Source organism: Scyliorhinus canicula, chromosome 14 (genome assembly GCF_902713615.1).
Source record: "Scyliorhinus canicula chromosome 14, sScyCan1.1, whole genome shotgun sequence".
NCBI lineage: Eukaryota > Metazoa > Chordata > Chondrichthyes > Carcharhiniformes > Scyliorhinidae > Scyliorhinus > Scyliorhinus canicula.
This window is the reverse complement of record NC_052159.1, coordinates 24254529-24275101: the sequence shown is the minus strand read 5'-3', so window position 1 is coordinate 24275101 and position 20573 is coordinate 24254529. Positions and strand designations below refer to the sequence as shown.

General features: G+C 49.1%; 1 protein-coding gene across 3 annotated transcripts in view; it reads right to left on the bottom strand.

Annotated features, from left to right (window-relative positions):
* gabrb3 (gamma-aminobutyric acid type A receptor subunit beta3) overlaps nt 1-20573 on the bottom strand; it is a 628623-nt gene that overhangs the window by 16437 nt on the left and 591613 nt on the right. For all 3 annotated transcript variants that reach the window (XM_038817632.1, XM_038817635.1, XM_038817634.1), the window contains one exon: nt 16537-16781. In XM_038817632.1, coding sequence (XP_038673560.1) covers nt 16537-16781 — 245 coding nt within the window. The remainder of the gene's footprint in view (nt 1-16536; nt 16782-20573) is intronic.

Sequence of the window (20573 nt, the reverse complement as noted above, 5' to 3'; positions counted from 1 at the left end):
TATTTCTTGTCCATTTTTCCATCTTAATGTGGCCTCATATTTTGCTGACCAACTGTTGTTTATGAATATCCACTCAATACAACTGTGGTCCCGTTACTCTGGTCAGCGATGCTGCTGAGGAGATTGCTGCTGACCGCGAGGATAACTGCGCCATTAGCTTTTTGCTAAATGACAATAATTAGCGTGTTCAGGTAATTTGTTAAAGGTCTTCATGGGTGCCAGTGGATGACTGAGTGAATGGGCAAGTGGGCGGGTCGTTGAGTGAGCGGACAAATGTAAGTGTGGGTGAGTGGGTGGGTGTTAGGGGAGTGGACAGTCAGGCTGGGAGTTGGGCAATCGGCTGTGGAAGTGGGCATTTGGGGGGGGGAGAGTGGGCAGTCAGTTTGAGATGCGGACAAGTGAGTTGAGGGCTTATTGGGGATTGTGGGTTGCATTTCACTGCTGATCACTGACTTAAACCAGAGTTTAACAGTGGAACAAAACTGGGCTAAGTATCCGAGTAAATAATGTATCTAGCCCAAATCCCCGACACCAAAGTCAGTGTCAGGAATACTCAGATGGTGTCCTGGGCAGCGTAATTCAGCCCCCTGGATGTTTAAGCTTCCTGGGCAATTGCCATGCATGTACATGGTTGGGTCTTCCGATGGGTGCTAAAGTGCAAGGGTGACTGATGGCTCAACAATTGCTGCTGTTGGCATTGGACGATCTGGCCCAATGATCATCCTTCAATACTTTAAGGGTGGTATCTACTGGTCACGTGCACCCAAAAAGCAGCATGGCATTGTGCAACATGACCAGTAGATGCCAAGAGATTCCCAATTCAGGAATCTACCCGGCTCGTCATGCCTCACATGATCTAATGGGATCACTCTCTGGTAAATCCATATATTACAGTGAGACAGCTAGTCTGAGATGCATTCCTGAGATCTAACCAAGGAGTGGAATCTGACCCACTGGCCTTGGAGACCTAAGACGAGCGCCAATCAGTGCTGGTCTCCACAAACGGGGACCATACAGAATTCGTGGGGGTCTCCCAGGGGATTGGAAGTCCCCAGATACATGCCTTTGGGCAGACCTCTTTAGGGGATTTCCTGCACTGGCAAGCTCCTCGCAGATCAGAGCATCATTTTGACCGGCTGTCTCGATCTCTACCACCCCGCCCCACTTTTCAGGTCATAACTGCTTTATTGAGCCCCCCATTCATCCCCCCAATCTTCTCATGATACTGGAATCCCCTTTACCCTCCCTTAATGGGCAAAGCCCCCCAGACCCGACCTCTGGAGCTGTCAACCTGGCACCCGGCCACCTTGACATTGCCGGCCTGGCACTTTGGCAATGCCAAGGTGCCTGGGTGCCAGTGAAGTACCAAGCTATTACCTTGTCCTGTCCCCGACCACTCAGGGGTCTCCAATAGCCTGCAAGGACACCCCACCCCTCCCCCGTGGTGTCATCATGCCTTGCCCACGTTTGTGCAAACCAGTGCTAAACAGCTCCCAGTTGGGCTGTGCAGGCGTGGCTGTTGACTCCGGGGCACTGGGTGAAAGCGGCTCATTTAAAGAGAGGCGAGATGTAGATCAAGTGGGGCGGAGAGAATAGGGTCTGGCCCAGGATAGAGCCTGATTTGAGGGTCTCGCTGGATTCACCCATTGCACCCAGTTCTGTGCCGGGTGCCACACGGTGACTAAATCACACCCTGGAATGATTTTAAAATAAGGATCACCCATTTAAGATGGAGGTGAGCCCTTTCTCTCAAAGGGCTGGGAGTCTGTGGAATTCTACTCCCCCGAGAGTGGTGGAGGAAGGGTTAATGAATATTTTTAAAGCAGAGATAGATAGATTCTTGATCAACAAAGGAGTCAAAGGATATTGGGGGGGTGGGGGGCTAGGTGGGAATGTGGAGCTCAGGCCACAGTCAGATCTGCAGTGAATGTATTGAATGATGGAACAGGATGGAATGGCTGAAAGCTTTACACCTGCTCCTACTTTGTATGTTTGTGTGCTGAAACAGGCGATACACAAATGCATTTGTCTCATCTCATTGGAATGCTTCTAGTTTCTGGTCAAGCAGATCCCTTGCTGCTATCTTCTTTTTAACACTACTGGGTGCCCACGTGCTTAGCAGGGGGGGCTGAGTAGTGCTGTTCAGAATCCATGTAGGGCAGCCTCAATGCTTTTCTTAAAAGCAGGCTGTTCCTTTTAAAAGGGAAGCTGCACTGAAAAATATTGCTGCAATTTATTGCTGCGGGACAAAAATAGAAGAAATCAGAGCAGATGCAGTGAGAGATGTGGATGCCTGCACCTCCCAAGGCACAGGGAAGAGATGACTTTCTGCATTGTGGGGCTGTGTGATCTGCTCCTGAGGGATTCAAAATCCATTGCGGGTGACGGTACTTTCCCTATGTTCCTGCTCAACTCCCAATACACACCCATCCTCCTCGACTGCATGATCATGGACCCCTTTCCACATTACAATTTCATCACCTCGATCTTCTGATTCCCGGTTTTTAAGTATCAAGAACTGCCGCCTCTGTAGCCAGAGCAGCCCATGGAGGTTAAGAGAGCAACGGCAAAGTGCCAAGGATGAGGTCCCATGGCTTGACCTGACAGCAGCTCAGATAATGGCACGGACTGGATACCTTGGAGGCTGGTACCAGGTTGAGATCAGTTGGGTGACCCATGCGGACGTGAGTGTGTTGCAGAATCCTGAGGGTAAAGGATAGTTTTCTTGCAAGTTGTCCCAAGGGCGAGTTCACAGATGTGTTTTGCTGCATATAGCTCAAACGATGACCTCAATGGGACAGCTTACTGGAAAGTGCTGAATGGGCATGCACCCCTAGATCTGTAGCGCCTTGGCAGGTCTGCCAAGCTGCCCTCTCTCTCCCCCAAGGAGCATGAAGGAATCTGGCTCCAAGTTGGCAGGGGCATAATGCAAAACTTCCCTTCTGCATACCCTCTGTTCCATTTCCCTGTCGCACTGAAAATCCGGAGACATACTACTGCTGTCCGCACCACCAAAACCGCCCCCTCCCCCACCCCACCCTACAGCCATCAATTGCAGCCTTTATGTGGACAGGTCATCCACTTCACCTCCATCTCTGTGAGGATGCAGCAACAATCCCCGTCAACTCCAGGAACTCAACACAAGAGATCTTCGGAAACACACCAGAGTAGTTACAGATACTTTGCATTAGCAAAACTTGTCAAGTGAAATGCCTTATGTGCATGCCTGGCCCTTTAAGGAATGTTACTGCAGGACTCACGTTCAGCTTCATCCCTGATCTGTAGCACACTAATTATTAGCCAGGGCGAGCATTAGCTAAATCTGGGATCTCTTGTGTTCTGTTGTTGTGAATTCATCTCCGGATTTTTTAGCCTCTTACTCCATAAGAGACCTTGCTGGAGGCAACGATTTCTTGCTGAAAATACATGTAATTGCACACAAACCATTTGCCAAGGTTGAGCAAGACGTAGTTAGAGCGATTCTCTGGGATATAACTCAGTCATCTACGCTCAGTGAGTGACATCACTGTGACATAGCGTTCAACAGCCAGCATTAGAGTCAACCCTTTACTTTCCAACATCAGTTATTTAGGCTGCATGACATCGGTGTAGCGTTACTTCATAGACTTTCGGCGACCCTTGGGTTCGGCCAAGGGGGCACCATTTTGAATCGGCAATGGGATGCTGGAATCCACCGGTGGAGTTATGCATCCCCTGAAATGTAATGCATGCCATTCCTCCACAGCATGACGAGAGGTGATGCAATGCAACTGAAATTCAGGCGACCTTATAAATGAAATGAAATGAAAATCGCTTATTGTCACAAGTAGGGAACTGAACCATGCTGCTGGCCTGCCTTGGTCTGCAGGTCACCTTGTAATTCCTCAGTGTGGAACACTGAACCACATTCTGCAGCAACAGGGCCACACTTGTTAGTTAGAGCTTTTCCTGCGTCCTTCAGTTTGAACACAATTTGCGCTGTAACTTGATGGAAGTGTGAATGTGAATACGGTGAAGGCAATGGGACATCTATCAACGATGGAACCAGCATCCCGTTTCCTTAACCGATGAGATTTAAGGATCAGAAAGAGGAACAAGAGAGAGAAAGAGAGAGAGAACGGGTGAATTTGAGTCAAATGGGATCCAGAACAGAACCTGTGGGGCAAAGGACGATTAAGCAAGGAAAACAAAGACAGAAAGGTAAAGTAAGGAGAAAAAAAGGGAATTAAAATTTTGAAGAATTTTCAAAGAGCACCTCCAGTGCAGAAGGAGGCCATTTGGCCTCTGAAAGAGCAATGTACCTAGGCCCACTCCCCCACCCTATTCCTGTACCCCTCTAACTCCACCTAACCTGTGCATGATTGGACACTAAGGGGAAATCTTAGCATGGCCAATCCACCTTAACAAATGCAGGGATGAATTGGAACTGTTCAATTTGTTAAATGCCTTTAATTCATTTTAATTCTCCTCTTCACTGCTAATCTTCGCTCTCTCTTTATCCTTCCACACTGTTCCACTGAAAATCAGTGTACGTTCAAGGGTCAGCACCTTAGCTTTTGACTCACACACCAGAATCAATGCTGAGTTCAACAATTGCAGATCATAAACCCGCCCCCACACTTTCTGGATGGCGGACGTTGGTGCCAATTCTGCCTTTCCATTTACACCCCTTCCAGACACATCCATCTGGATTCTCTGTTCTGCAGACTAAGTGCTGCTACTGGTGGAGAATCGCAGTAACTGCGTGCTGCCACGAGGAGCGCCGTCGAGGAGCAATTCATGTCATGCAAATGAACCAGCACGCTGCCCACGTGCCGCCCGCCTGAGTCTCAGCCCCGCTGGGGTCGGGCATTGGCATTCAGAGCCTGACAAGCAGCAGCAGCATTCCAGCGCGCGCGCCACTTGGCACAGGCTGTCATTCCAGACAAGAAAGATGGCTGCAAGAAAACCAGCACAAATGTGCCTGGATACTGACATTGATGGGCGCCATTGAGGAGGAGAGGGACACCCTCTTCCCCAGGGTGCGGTGAAAATGAAGCCCGCTATACTGGCTGAGGCTTGGGATGAGGTGGCAGAGGCTGTGAGTGCTGGTGGACTCAACAAGACGATCGGTAGAAGATGAACAACCTCCTTCGAGCATCTCGGGTGAGTAACCATCTGTGAGCGCCTGATATCACTCCAAACCCTCACTCCTCACATCTTCCCCCAATCCCCGAGAGCCCAACAACACCCCACCTCCCTTACAACCCACCCTTCACAAACGCTGACACGTGTATTGTCCTCTTTGGCCAGGGCCCTGACACACAGATGTCACCAGCTACAAACCCCCCATAAAGCACACATCCCAGCGTCTCACAATGTCCTTTCTGTCTTCCCAAGGACAAAGCAGCTCATAATCTCCAGGCGTGCCCGAGGACGGGAGAGGGCTTCGCAGATATTCGGGTCCACAACCTCTCTGAGGAAAGGACACTACAACTCACAGGGGCGATCATGGAGAGGTAGGAATGGAGGCCAGCATGCGCCAAACAAGTGAGGGTCCAACGTAAAGCACATGTCCCTGTAGCAACTGAGTCACCCCTCTCCCACAGACCAGTCCTTCCCAAGATCTCACCGCATGTCTTTAGTCTTGCAGGATCCCCATCAGATGAAGCTGGGCCATCTGGGGTCGCTACACCGCCCCCCACCCCTCCTCCCCCGCCTTCCATCCAGACCCTCAGAACACCCTGGAGAATGGCGGCGGGGAAGAGACACCACCATCTTGGCACTGTTCTCACCAGCACCATCCACTTTCACACAGGGACTAACACCTCAGAGGGGAATGCTAGTGACCAGGCTCCTGGGTCACTCTCTGCTCAGCACCACACACACACACTGCAGCACATCAGCTGGAGGCAGGGATGAGGGCTGCCCGGTCCCAGGGAACAGCTGCTGCCCAGATAGAAGTTGCGCTTCTGGGAAAGATGATCTCATCACTGGTACAGATGCTGTCAAAGAGCCAGAATTTATAGGAGGGGATGTCAGCTATATTTCAGCACCTGCAAGTCCAGCTGGAGGAGTCCAACCATATTCAGGCATAGAAGATGGCACCGACAACATGTGGCAAACAAGCCAACACTGAACGGGTGGCGTCTGATGTGGTAGGCTTGGAGCAAGACACAGCAATTGTGTCAGGATGTCCAAGGTTTGTCCAATGATGTCCATGGCTGAGGTGTGGGACAGGAGAGCCCTGTCACTGGTGGACATGTCCCAGGCGCAGATGGTCATTGCTGCAGTAATCCTGAGCTTGGCCCATTCATAAAGTGTTATGGCTGAGGGCATCGACAGCATTGGTCAGGTGTTGAGTGATCATAACCGGACACAGAGAGTCATGTCATAGGCACTGAGGGGCACGATACAGTCACAGAGGGACATGTCCAACGCAGTGAGTGACGTGGCTCAGTCGCTGAGGGACATGTCCCAGTCTCCGCACGCCATGGCTGAGAGGATAGACACCCTGGTTGAGATGAGAGAGAGCCTCCAGGACTGGCATTGCCAGGTGACAGTGCATGCCGGCCCCTCCCGCAGGGGGGCCCTGGAACACCTCAGTTGTTCTGAATCCCCCCCCCCCACCTGACACTGGCACATCTACTGGGCAGCAGATGACCAGGCTGCCACGTCATCACCTGTGACACCAGAACGTTGGCCGTGCCCATCCAGATCCAGGCTCTCCAGAGGATGAATGGCAAGGCCATCGCAGGGCAAAATGCGAGACAAGCAGCAGGCTTCTGATGTGCTGTCTGAGGTAACATCTAGACGAAGCAGGAGGTCACAAAATATTCAAAAGATAGATGACTCTTAGGTTGGCACGGGTGTAATAGAGAGTAGACAGTCAATGGAGAAGGGCACAGCTATTGTAAATAATCACCATTCATCACTGTTGCACCACCAGTCCAATCAGCTTCTCATATCTGTCTCACGGGGGTGAAGGATGGACTGGGGCTAGGTGTTGTGCAGTGGCCGGGTAGGCTGGGGTGGGAGGGACATGACACATGAACGTCCTACATAGTTACCCCCTCACTGAGAAGTATGACCCTTTGAGGGCTGAGGAGGAGCTGTGGTAGTGGGAAGGCTAGAGGGAAAGTGGAGTGAAGGACTGGGGGAAAGGGTGGAAGGGCTTAGGGAGAGGGAAGGCTTGAGGGGCTCAGGGGAAGGTGGATTTTGTATGGGGGGGGTGTGTTTTGAAGTTGGGGTGGGGGTGGAACAAGGCGGTGCAGCTGCAGCTGGCCAGGCCTCCAAGTTGGTAAATCGGATGTGGTGAGGGTGCCCTGTGAGCGGCAGGCATGGATCACCTGTTGGGCAGCCCGCCCTGTCAGCTCCGACTTCATACCCAGGTCCTCCTGGAAACCAAATTCATCCTCGTCAGATGAGGCCTGTCGTTCATCCTCTTCCTCCAGCATGGCCGCCGCTGCACGACATTGTGAAGGAAGCAGGCAAGCACGATGCTCGACACCCTCCGCTATATTGGTGCACCCGTCCAGACCAGTCCAGGCATCGGAATGCATCTTGAGCAAACCAATGTACCGCTCGATGACACTCCGGTTGCTGTGTGAGCGCCGTTATAATTGTTCTCCACCTTGGGGCAGCACAGTGGTGCAGTGGTTAAGATTGCTGCCTCACGGCGCCGAGGTCCCAGGTTCGATCCCGGCTCTGGGTCACTGTCCGTGTGGAGTTTGCACATTCTCCATGTGTTTGCGTGGGTTTCATCCCCACAGCCCAAAGATGTGCAGGGTAGGTGGATTGGCTGTGCTAAATTGCCTCTTAATTGGAAAAAATTAATTGGGTACTTGGGTAATTTATAAAAAAATTTAATTGTTCTCCACCTCAGTCCGAGGCCTTCACATAGGTATCATTAGCCATGACCTCAGTGGGTAACTCATGACGCCCACGAGCCAACCCCTCATCCAAGGAAGTGCCTCGACGGTGCCGGGAACCGACGAGTGCACCAGGATGTTTGCATCGTGCCTGCTGCCTGGGTATCGGGTGCAGATCGGGTGCACCATGTGCAGCTGGTGGGCACACACCATCTGCACATTCATGGCATGGAAGCCCTTCTTTATTGATCAAGGGCACCCCATGTTGAACCGGTGCTTGGAGGATGACATGAATGCAATTGATCACCCCCTGACCTGGGGCTTGCCAGCGATGGCGGCAAATCCTGCTGCCCGGGCACCCTGTTGGGTTCAGGTTGAAGGTGATGTAGTCCAATGCCCGGGCGCATAGAGCATCCGTGACAGTACGGTTGCACCTGTGTGCGGACGTTTGTGAGATCCCACGCAGGTCCCCGCTCGAGCCCTGGAATGAGGCAGAGCTATAAAGGTTCAGGGCGACCATCATCTTGATGGCCACTGGTAATGGGGTGTCCTCCTCCATAACTCTGCACCACCATCGGCAGAGGTGCATTGTTGGCAACACATGCAATGCGCAGCTCCTCGAAGGACAGGCGCTAACGGTATAAACGTGGTCTGATGCAGTGCCCCCTTCGCACCTCTTCCTCGACCCTGTTGGACGGCCGTCACTTGAGCCTCACTGGCTGCTCCCTGCTCTTCTGGGGTAGGCTCCGCTTGTGTAGGGTCCTTCCTGAGCTGATCCTCCTGGAGACATTCATACTGTGCAGCCTGTCACCTCCGTGCTCAGAGTCTGGTGTGCTTGCAGGTCCTACAGGAGGGGATGAGTGAGGTATGTGTGCATTTGCTGAGACCGTAGCTGCAGTGTTATGAGGAGCCTGGGTTTAACACACAGGTTGTGACAGGGAGCTGGTCGTTGGAGCGGATTGGATGGGATCAGGGGTGCGGTATACAGGCAGGGCTTGAAGACAGCTCGTGATCCTCAGAGGTGGGCTTGCTGATAGGTCACTGGTGAGGCTTTTACTCTGAGAGGGGCCGTGTACCAGGGCCGGTTCTAGCGGCAACAGTCTATGTGTCCCTTGGAGTGAGCTCAGTTACCTATGTTTCCTCTGCTGCGGTGCTGCACTTCTGAGGAGTGCACTGAGGAATGGCAGGGATTGACCATGGCCATCCCCATCTCCTTGGTGATACTGTTGGGGTATGAGGGTTATCAGATGGTGGCTGGGCGTGTTTCCACATGACCAGAAGCCCTCAGAGAATATGTAGGATGCTGTCAGCAGTCTCAACAGCCAGGAGTCTGTAAGTTGCAGCTGGGAGGTGGATTGAAACAAATGTGTTTACAGCAATGGGGGTTTCAGCCAGAGCACCCCGATTCTGAGGAGGACACCCCGAGTCCACGCACTTGCCACCAAGTTGTTCCCCTCTACTCCCCGAGGGCCAGGCATAGACCCCCAAGTAAGCCCGAAAAGTTTCAAAAGGTTGCATACCTCCTCAAAAGCCATGGTGCCAAGCCCCCACTCATAAATAGAATAAAATAGAATCCCTACAGTGCAGCAGGAGGCCATTCGGCCTATCGAGCCATCTCCGAAAGAGCCCTTGGAAAGAGCACCATAATTAAGCCCACGCCTCCCCCCACCCCACTATCCATGTAACCCAGTAACCCCACCTAACATTTTGGACACTAAGGGGCAATTTAGCATGGCCAATCCACCTAACCTGCACATCTTTGGACTGTAGGAGGAAACCGGAGCACCCGGAGGAAACCCACTCAGACATTGGGTGAAAGTGCAAACTGCACACAGACTGTCACCCGTGGCTAGAATTGAACCCGGGTCCCTTGAGCTGTGAGGCAGCAGTGCTAACCACTGTGCCACTGTGCTGTCTCTATACTTGCACAAAATCACGCCCGCCTGACTCATGGCTGTGAGGAATGGAGCAGAACGGGGGGGGGCTTGGGGGTGGGTGGGGGGTGGGGGGGGGTCTGGTGTTGCGAATCAGGCTTCCAGCCCGTTAATCAGATTTAAATACATGCAAATCTGTGCTGCCAGCCCGGGGCGGGTAGTTCATTGAGGCTGCAGCGGAGCATTGCAATGGGTCTGGTGCTTGGCGCCGATCCCTTTTTTCGGACCCACCGCATCTTTTCTCTCTTTACTTATCCCATTACTATTTCATTTGACTTCTGTCATCAATTCTTATGTCATTCAATGACATCTGCCTTACATCCTATCGCAGATCCTTCCCTGCTGGTCGTTTCTCACCTCTACCTTTCTCTGCCTGGCTTCACAAATGGTTACATTTTGAAGCACTCCCAGTTCTGATAAAGGAGCACCGACCTGAAGATTTTAATTCTGTTTTACTCCCCATAGAAGCTGCCAGATGTGTTAAGTATCTCCAGCATTTCTGGTACTTTACTCTTGTACCAGAGGTTAAATTGTTCCCCTTCTGGGCCAGGGAAGTTAATTGCTATTTTGTTAACAATTATCACATCGTTAGATAGATACTTCCTCTGTTAAGCATGAGTCCTAACTTTCTGTACCAAATATAATGGGCAATTTATGTGCAAATCTGTAAGTTCTTAAATGAAGCAATAATAAGGATGATAAACTTCTGTTTATGCAAGATAATTGGTGGAGTGGTGAATAATAACCAGCCCGGCATAGTAGCACAGTGGTTAGCACTGTTGCTTCATAGCACCAGGGTCCCAGGTTCGATTCCTGCTTGGGTCACTATCTGTACGGAGTTTGCACGTTCCCTCCGTGTCTGCGTGGGTTTCCTCCGGGTGCTTCGGTTTCCACCCACAAATCCAGAAAGATGTGCTGTTAGGTGAATTGGACATTCTGAATTCTCCCTCAGTGTACTCGAACAGGCACTGGAATGTGGCGATGAGGGGATTTTCACAGCAACTTCATTGCAGTGTTAATGTAAGCTTACTTGTGACAATAATAAAGATTATTATTGTCTCTTTCCCCTGAACCTGCTGGCTGACCTGTGCATTAATAATGCCATAAGACATGAATTTACCACTAGATTTCCAGGATGACTTGCCCCATTGTGTCTTGCAAAGTACACAGAATAGCTGACAGGAAGATTACAGCACAGAAAGATGTCATCCAGCCCACCGAGTTTGGATGGGTTCTCGGCAAGATCAGTTCAACTAGTCCCACTGCCCCACCCCATTCCCCTAGTCCCTTTCAATAGGCACAATTGAGACTACCTCCACCACGGGGGCAGCACGGTAGCATTGTGGATAGTACAATCACTTCACAGCTCCAGGGTCCGAGGTTCGATTCCGGCTTGGGTCACTGTCTGTGTGGAGTCTGCACATCCTCCCTGAGTGTGCGTGGGTTTCCTCCGGGTGCTCCGGTTTCCTCCCACAGTCCAAAGATGTGCAGGTTAGGTGGATTGGCCATGATGAATTGCCCTTAGTGTCCAAAATTGCCCTTAGTGTTGGGTGGGGTTACTGGGTTATGGGGATAGGGTGGAGGTGTTGACCTTGGGTAGGGTGCTCTTTCCAGGAGCCGGTGCGGACTCGATGGGCCGAATGGCCTCCTTCTGCACTGTAAATTCTATGAAAAAGAAACCCTCTCAGGAAGTGCATTTCAGATCCTAATGTCATGTGAGAGTACCATTAAGAAATGGGGGTTTATAAAATAGCTGTAGTGGATGTACCTTTCAGAAATGGGTGTTTATCAGTGATTCAGAGTGTGGGTGGAGCTGGGCTGTCTGTCTGCTTATACTTTCGCTTTAGGCTGTCTGTTATAGGGTCTGTTTTGTTTCATTTTAGATTTGGAGCTGCAGCCACAGCAAGGAGGTGTATTAGTCTCTCTCTCTGCAATTGAAAGACTGTCTACAGATCCTTTGGTGATTTAAAACTAATACCTGTTTTTGTAGAGAAGTTAAACCTGAAGTCTTTCTGTAAAATGGGTTCCTTTTTAGTCTTATGGATGTTGCAAGGAAAGATTAAGAGTTACTTGGAGAGTACTGTATTTTTGGGGGGATTTATTGGTGTTGATACTTGTTAAGATGTTTACTGTGGGTTTATAAAGTGTTAACTGGTTTCATAAATAAACCTCATTTCAATTTAAAAGTACTGTACATCTCTGTTGCATCACACATATAAAGTAGGTCCGTATGCTCCCCATAACAACTATCTATTAAAAGTTGTGGGTCAGGTGAACTCCACGATACACTTTGGGGTTCCCTAAACCCTGGTCCATAACACTAACCATACATTGTGTAAAGAAATGTTTTTCCTCATGTCACATTTGGTTCTTCTGCCATTCACCTTGTATCAATGCCCTCTTTTCCTCAACCCTTGCACAAGTGGTTAGCATCATTGCCTCAAAGCGCCAGAGACCTGAGGTGACTGTCTGTGTGGAATTTGCACATTCTCCCGTGTGCGTGGGTTTCCTCTAGGTGCTCCGGTTTCCTCCCACAGTCCAAAGACGTGCAGGTTAGGTGGCTTGGCCATGTTAAATTGTCCTTAGTGTCCAATAAAAGGATAGGTGAGGTTATGGGGATGGGGTGGGCTTAAGTGGAGTGCTCTTTCCAAGGGCAGCTGCAGACTCGATGGGCCGAATGGCCTCCTTCTGCACTGTAAATTCTAGGATTCTATACAAATAATGCCAAATTGAAACTGAAAATGAAAACAAATCAATCCACAGCAACTAACGTGGGATCTGAATGCAAACCAATGCCTCAAAATGCCACCAATGTAAGGTTCACAAATGTGATAATTACTTGAAGCTTTTAAACAAGCAAATGTATTGTTGTTTCTTATTTCATGGGATGAGGACATCGCTTCAAGGCCAACATTTATTGCCCCTAATTGCCTTTCAGAAGTTGGTGGTGAGCAACCTCATTGAATTGCTTGAGTCTATGTGGAGTTGGTAAAGTAAAGTGGCCATAGTCCCAGATGACCAGCTTTCCCCTTTGAGGGGGAGGGCTGACTGATGGTGATTTAACCTGACGATCACCACAACTCAGGTGAGGGGCAAGGTTGAGAAGGTGGGGCCCTCATGAATAACCTCAGCCGGTAGAGGAATTGAACCCACGCTGTAGGCCTCGCTCTGCATCATGAACCAGCTGTCCAGCCCACTGAGCTAAGCACTTTTAGAACATAGAACATGCAGTGCAGAAGGAGGCCATTCAGCCCATCGAGTCAGCACCGACCCACTTAAGCCCTCACTTCCACCCTATCCCCGTAACCCAATAACCCCTCCTAACTTGTTTTGGACACTAAGGCCAATCCACCTAACCTGCACGTCTTTGGACTGTGGGAGGAAACTGGAGCACCCGGGGGAAACCCACGCAGACACGGGGAGAGTGTGCAGACTCCGCACAGACAGGGAGGGAGTTTGAAAATGCTGACCCACAGACAGCAGAGGAACAGTGATTTAGTTTCAAAGATAGTGTGTGCCTGGGAGGGTAACCTGCAGGGGATGGTCACCATGTAACTGCTGCCCTTGTCCATCCAGGTGGTAGAAGCCATGGGTTTGGAAAATGCAGTTGAAGAAGACTTGGTGAGTTGCTGCAGTGAATTTAGAGATAGTGGACATTGCTGCCACTGTGCAGCAGTGCTGGAGGAGTGGATAATTAAGGTGGTGGCGAAGAAATAAACAATGCTGGAAATGCACAGTTGGTCTGTTAGCATCCCATGGCGAGAGAAACAAAGTTAATAGTTCATTTCATGACTTTTCATCAGTGTGGATAACTTGCTGCTTTTGCGGGTGGATAGGGTTTTGATCAAGCTGGCTGTTTCCTGGATGGTGTCGAGATTCTTGAGTGCTGTTGGCGCTGACAAGCAGATTGTTAGATTCTCTCTCATTGTCGGTGGTCATTGCCTGCCACTTGCGTGGCACTTGTTACTTGTCACTTATCAGCCCAAGTCTGAATGTTCTCCAGCTCCTGTCGCATTCAGGTACCGACTGCTCCAATACCTGAAGAGTCGCGAATGGTACCGAGGATAAAGATGGCCGGGCCTATGAGACCACACCGAGGCCAACTCCTGCAGCAATGTCCTGGGGTTGAGATGTTTGGCCTTCAGCAGACACAACTCTCGCCCTTTGTGCTTGGTATCACTCCAAGCAGCGGAGAATTCTCTCCCTGATTCCGATTGACTTCAATTTTGTTAGGGTGACTTTTGGGCCACACTTGGTCAAATGCTGCCTTAATGTCAAGATCGTCTGGAATTCAGCTCTTTTGCCAATGTCTAGACTAAGGCAGTAATGAAGACCGGAGCCAAGTAGCCCAGAATGAACCCAGCAACAGCCTTCGAGGGGGGGGGGGGGGGGGGGGGGGGGGGGGGGGGGGGGGGGGGGGGGGTGATTCATCATTCTACCACACAGTTTCTCTGGTGTGATCAAAGTGGTAGTGAAATGATGATTGTTAAACAAAAATCAGCAAATTACCGCCAAGAGGCATCCATCAGGTCAGCCTGAATTTAGTTGAGCTGCACTCTTGCGTAAAACCAGTGGAGGATGAAATCAAGGGATCAAAATAATAGTCCTCGGGCATTATTGGGGCCTTGTGCTTTCCTGCCTTTGTGCTGTTATTACTGCTTCCTCGTCTCACCAACAAGTGGCACCGTTCAGGAGGAAGCTTTTTTGCAGTGTTACTGAAAAGAGTCTTAGACGACTGTTGGACAAAACTGGAAGAAAGCCCGGAAAGTTCAACTTACTGTTGTGTGCTCATTTTCTTTCCCCTGCCATCCCACTCTGCTACTCTATTGATCCTCCCCTTCAGCTCGATAAATGCCAGAAATGATAATCAACCCTTTATACTTTTGACGGTACTGGAAGTGTCTGATCCAGCCTGAGCCAGCACGGTGAGTGGGACCTGCTGCTTCGAATTGCTTAGTCAGCTAAATGCCATGTCGCATCCCCTGTGTATGTATTTAATTTACATCTGGTTACCTTGCCAAACTTACTTTTGGCACAGAGCACAGTGTTTTCTTTTAATGAGAGCATAAGAAAGCAAAGCCAGGGAAACGGTTGTTTGGCCCAGTGGCCATCGTCTCTTCCACAGATCATGTACAACCTACCCAATGATGGTCTCTAGCCTGTGCACTTAATGTCCTGGAGCATCTTCCAGTCTGAACACTGTCAGGCAACATTACATAAATTTAACAGGTCGATGGGGCTACATTGCTAAATCTGCTGAGGTCACGCTGCAAGGTTTACAGTTCCCTTCAGCGGGCTGTGCACAGTTCTGCTCACTTGGACATAAAGCGGCACCAAGAACCTTGTGGCTGTGTAGGCAAGGTAACCAGGCTGATCCCCAATGTCAGATGAAAGAGGTTAAGGAGTGTCTTGATGAGTTTGGGCACTTCAGCCTTGAAAGGAAACGCTCGGGATATTGTGGTACATCTGATAACCAATAGCAGAGAAGATGCGGGCCTGAAACAATGCTTTCAGACAGCCAACACTGAGGGCACGCGCAGGGCTGTGAAAGGTAAACTTAGACCAAGTGTCAGGAAGTATTTCTTCACATGGAGTTTGGGCAACAGCTGGAAGGTAGCAAAGTGAGAGATTCTGTAATGTAGTCCATGTCACACAGGCTGAAGCAGTTCAAGAAGGCAGCTCACCATCACCTTCTCGAGGGCAATTAGCGATGGGTAATAAATGCTGCCCTAGCCAGCGATGCACACACCCTGAGAGAATGAGCAAAATCAAAAACGAAATGTAGGCTGCAAGGACGAGATCAATGGGGCTGGTTTAACACAGTGGGCTAAACAGCTGGCTTGTAATGCAGAACAAGGCCAGCAGCACGGTTCAATTCCTGTACTGGCCTCCCCGAAAAGGCGCCGGAATGTGCGACTCGGGGCTTTTCACAGTAACTTCATTGAAGCCTACTTGTGACAATAAGCGGTTATTATTATTATTATTATTAAACAGGCTAAAATGTGTTCATCACCTGAGTTATCTGTGAATACCCTGTCCATAAAACCAATTCTGAACCCAATGTTTCTACAGCTCCATTGCAAAAGTTTTGATTATTTCAGCGACAATCTGTACAACTGAACATTTAGTCCATTGTACTTTATTCGTACTGTATTGAGAGATTCTGTAAGGTAGTCCATGTCGTACAGGCTGCAGCGGTTCAAGAAGGCAGCTCACCATCACGGAGGGGCTGGTTTAGCACACTGGGCTAAATCGCTGGCTTTTAAAGCAGACCAAGGTAGGCCAGCAACATGGTTCAATTCCCGTACCAGCCTCCCCGAACAGGCGCCGGAATGTGGCGACTAGGGGCTTTTCACAGTAACTTCATTGAAGCCTACCCGTGACAATAAGGGATTTTCATTTTCATTTCATTTTCGTTAAATGATCTTTTCTCTTAGATTACCCTCTTCCCCGGAAAACACAGGCATTTATCAAACTCTAGAGAGGACTGAATTAACTTTTGTTTATGATATACAACAAAGTTGTGGCCGATCTGCCGCTCGCTTATACAACTTGTTCAGCCACCCTTCCCATTGAAGTAGAAAGTCATGTGGGTTTTGTAAAGGGCATGGGGTCCACCACTATCTATTTTCTATGACCAGTGATCAGTCCTCAGGCTTCAGATGTATATTGGTGACACTCAATGAAAAAGATACAGGCAAGAACATCTACAGCACATTGCACAGTGACAGAAATAAATTGTTTTTCCTTACCCTGTTACCCTCATACTTATGTCGACCGTTGTTGCCTTTCGTTGCCTTCTCTGCCAGTTTCTTCTGCATCTGCGGACCTCTCCCAAAGAAGATGTAGTTTACAAAAGCATATTCGAGTAAGGCCAAGAAAACAAACACAAAGCAGCCCATCAAGTACAAGTCGATGGCTTTGACATAGGGAATCTTTGGAAGGGTCTCTCTCAGGTGGGTGTTGATGGTTGTCATAGTCAGCACAGTGGTGATTCCTAGAAAGAATGACAAGTAGGTCTTAATCAAAGTTTGCATCAAAGTAAAAACAGAAATTGTTGAACAAACTCAGCAGGCCAGGCGGCATCTGTGGAGAGAGAAACAGAGTTAACATTTTGAGTCCATAAGACTCTGTTGTGCAGAGAATTAGCATAAAATAAACCTAGTTGGGACAGGCGAAATAAATGAGGTAAAGGAAGGATGGGATATAGGGTATAATTCAACTGGCTTCACAAGTAAAACTTGCTCATTTTACCCCTCTTATCATCAAGGTGTTGACTTAGTCTGGAAATATGGGGCGGAATTCACCGACCCCCCGGTGGGTCGGAGAATCATCCGGGACCGGCGTCAATTCCGCCCCCACGGGATTGAGTATGACCAATCATTGGAAATAGATTTTGAAGAGTGGATCATACTGAAGCAGTATGTTCCCATTTGCAGCAAGACCTGGACAACATTCAAGCTTGGGTAGATTAGTGGCAAGTTACATTCACACCACATAAGTGCCAGGCAATGTTCACCTCCAACAAGAGAAAATCCAACCATCTCCCCTTGACATTCAATGGCATTATCATCACTGATTCACTTTCTATCAATACCCTGGGCCTTGTGAGTTCTGTCCAGGTTGTAAGTGATCAGTGGGAAGTCCCCATGCCTGTTGAGGAGAGGAGACTTTCCATCCAGCCTCAAGTGAGGTTTCAGAGGAGGTCAACAGCTATGCAATCATCCAGAGAATGTGCTAACAGTGTTGCAAGAGGATGAATGGCCTCTTAAGATCTGCCAGGGTGCGTGTGTAACCATTTTGGAGGTGGACCTACTCGGGAAGAGTGCGAGGATATGTGGCAAGTGTGGGATTGTCTAGTATCTTGCCCAAGTGCACAAGGTGGCATGGGGCAGATGTGGCATGGCAACTGGGGGATTGAACTGCAACAACTGTTAGTTAGCAAGGAGCATGGAAAGTGCTAAACACTAACAAAGGAAGCGTGATTGTAACATATCCATTTTTTTAAAAAAGTGTTCATGAGATGTGTGGCTGGTCCAGCATTTATTGCCCATCCCTGAGGGCATTTAAGAGTCAACCACATTGCTGTGGATCTGGAGTCACATTTAGGACAGACCAAGTAAGGATGACAGATTTCCTTCCCTAAAGGACATTAGTGAACCAGATGGGTTTTTCATCTTTAAACTTTTAATTCCAGATCTTTTATTTAATTCAAATTTCACCATCTTCCATGGCGGGATTTGAACCCGGGTCAGCCAGAGCATGACTCTGGGTCTCTGGATTACTAGTCCAGTGGCAATACCACTACGCCACTGCCTGCCCCGCATTACAATGTCCCTTTTTATTCGCAGAAGAGGGCACATAATGTCCGAGAGAGGGCCAGGACTGGAGTTGGTTAAGACAGAATAGCCATTTTCACCTTTGCAGAGGAGCTATCTGTGAATCAAAGGAGTCCCGCCATTGGTCAAGGTGAGATTGGAGGTGGGCCCTGGGATTATGAAATTCCAAGCTCTCTCCTGCAAACAGTGCTGGGGCGGTGATTGGAAACTGGGAAAGGTGGCAAGGAAGTAGTGTTGATGGGTTTGGGCTTTGGAGCTTTGCAAAATGTGGGGAGGAACCTGTGCCTCAATGTTGAAGGGTCTAAGGTTCAAATCCTGGCTCCCATCTCCCAATGGTGCCAGTGTGTGTTTTTAAGCCCCTTGTTGTCCTTGTTCTTGCCCCTCACAGGACAAGCACTGGGAGCTGGGGAGACAGTAGCCTAGTGGTAATGCCACTGGACTCGTAGCTGCCAATGTCCTGGGTATGTTGCTTCAAAGCTCATTGCAGCTGGTGGAATCTAAATTCAATTAATTAATACAAATCTGGAATTGAAAGCCAGTCTTAGTAACCATGAATGTTATAAAAACCGATCTGATTCACCTGAAATGAATGAAAATCGCTTATTGTCACAAGTAGGCTTCAATGAAGTTACTGTGAAAAGCCCCTAGTCGCCACATTCCGGCCCCTGTTCGGGGAGGCTGGTACGGGAATTGGACCGTGCTGCTGGCCTGCCTTGGTCTGCTTTAAAAGCCAGCGATTTAGCCCAGTGTGCTAAACCAGCCCCTTATGCCCTTTAGGGAAGGAAATCTGCCATCCTTACTAGGTCTGGCCTACAGGAGATTCCAGACCCACAGCAATGTAGTTGACTCTTAACTGCTCTCTGAAATGGCCCACCTAACCAGCTCCAGGGAAATTAGGGATGGGCAACAAATGCTGGCCGCATCAGCGATACCCACTCCCATGAAAACAATCCCATGAAATTCCTTGTCTGAATTTATCAATAAATTATTACAGTTGTGGTTCTGGTTGCATTATTGTTTAATGTTGATGATGTTCTGGCTTTGATTTGGATTGACTGCATGCTCTTATTGGAGTTTGTGATCACGTGGACCCTTCTGAACGACCTAATTTGGTGTCTCGACACCAGCACAATCACACACGGCCCTGGTACTGATGGATGGACAACACCAAGGGAAGGTGAGGGCAGCCAATATGGGTTTGGTGGACCAAATTACAAATTACTTGTGAAATCTTTGCATCAATTGTGAATCTAGCATCTCCAGCATCCTGCAAAGCTGGCTGTATTATCCTTTGCCTGTGGTCAAATACAAACCGTTCATTAAATGGATTGTAGCCTTCCGTGCTAATGAATGCCCTTGGCCGTCCTGGAGGTGCTTTAATTGATTATTACCCCTTACAGCCTTGGTAATACTGCAATGTTGCCAATGTTTCTGGGCTGGATTCTCCCAAAATGGGACTCTGTCCCGACGCCGGCGTAAAAACGCTGGAGTTTTACTCTAGAGATTCCTGTAAAAATCTACAGTTAATTCATTGCCCTGCAGGGGCTATCAGGGATCCAGAGTAAATCTCTCAGCTTTAGTTGCAGATACGGGCCCCCGTTCGGCCTGATTTTGCCGTGAAATTGGATTCTCCGCCCCTGGGCCAAACGCAATTTTGATGCAGGGCTGAGGAGAATCCAGCCCTCTGGCTCTGTTTGCCTGACTGGCATTGTCATCACTAAATGAAATGAACCCTGGGATATGCCTGGAAACCGTAATTCCCTGAATTTAGAGCGGGAAGGTGCAACATGCTTCTTCTGGCTCCATAGAGTCGGGTGGTGCAGAGGGAGTTGGGATCCAACACAGTTTCACACACAAGTTGAAAACTAAACTCCAATGCTTTCTTCTGACCATAATCTATGCAGTTCCCTCTTGAATTTCCCAACATGATCATCCAGCTTTTGCCACCTCTGTCTGCCGCTCTGTTTCACAAAGCATGACCCGATCTGTGGAATAATGCATTTCACTGTGTATTCACCTATCTCACACCATTGTTCCACATGCCATCTGAAATTTACTGCCGATGTGTATGAGGGACATAGATAGGGTGGATAGGAAGGAACTTTTTCCCTTCGTAGAGGAATCAGTAACCAGGGAACGTAGATTTAAGGTAAGGGGCAGGAGATTTAGAGAGGATTTGAGGAAAAACCTTTTCACCCGGAGGGTGTGGGAATCTGGAACTCACAGCCTGAAGGGGTGGTAGAGGTGGGAACCCTCACAACAGTTAAGAAGTATTTAGATGAACACTTGAAATGCCAGAGTACACAAGACTATGGACCAAATGCTGGAAAATGGGATTAGAATAGATAGGTGCTTGATAACTGGAGAAGACACGATGGGCCCCTTTCCATGCTGTAAAACTCTGACTGTTGAACCTGAGTTCTGAGTTCGAGGACTTGCCTCGATGACAC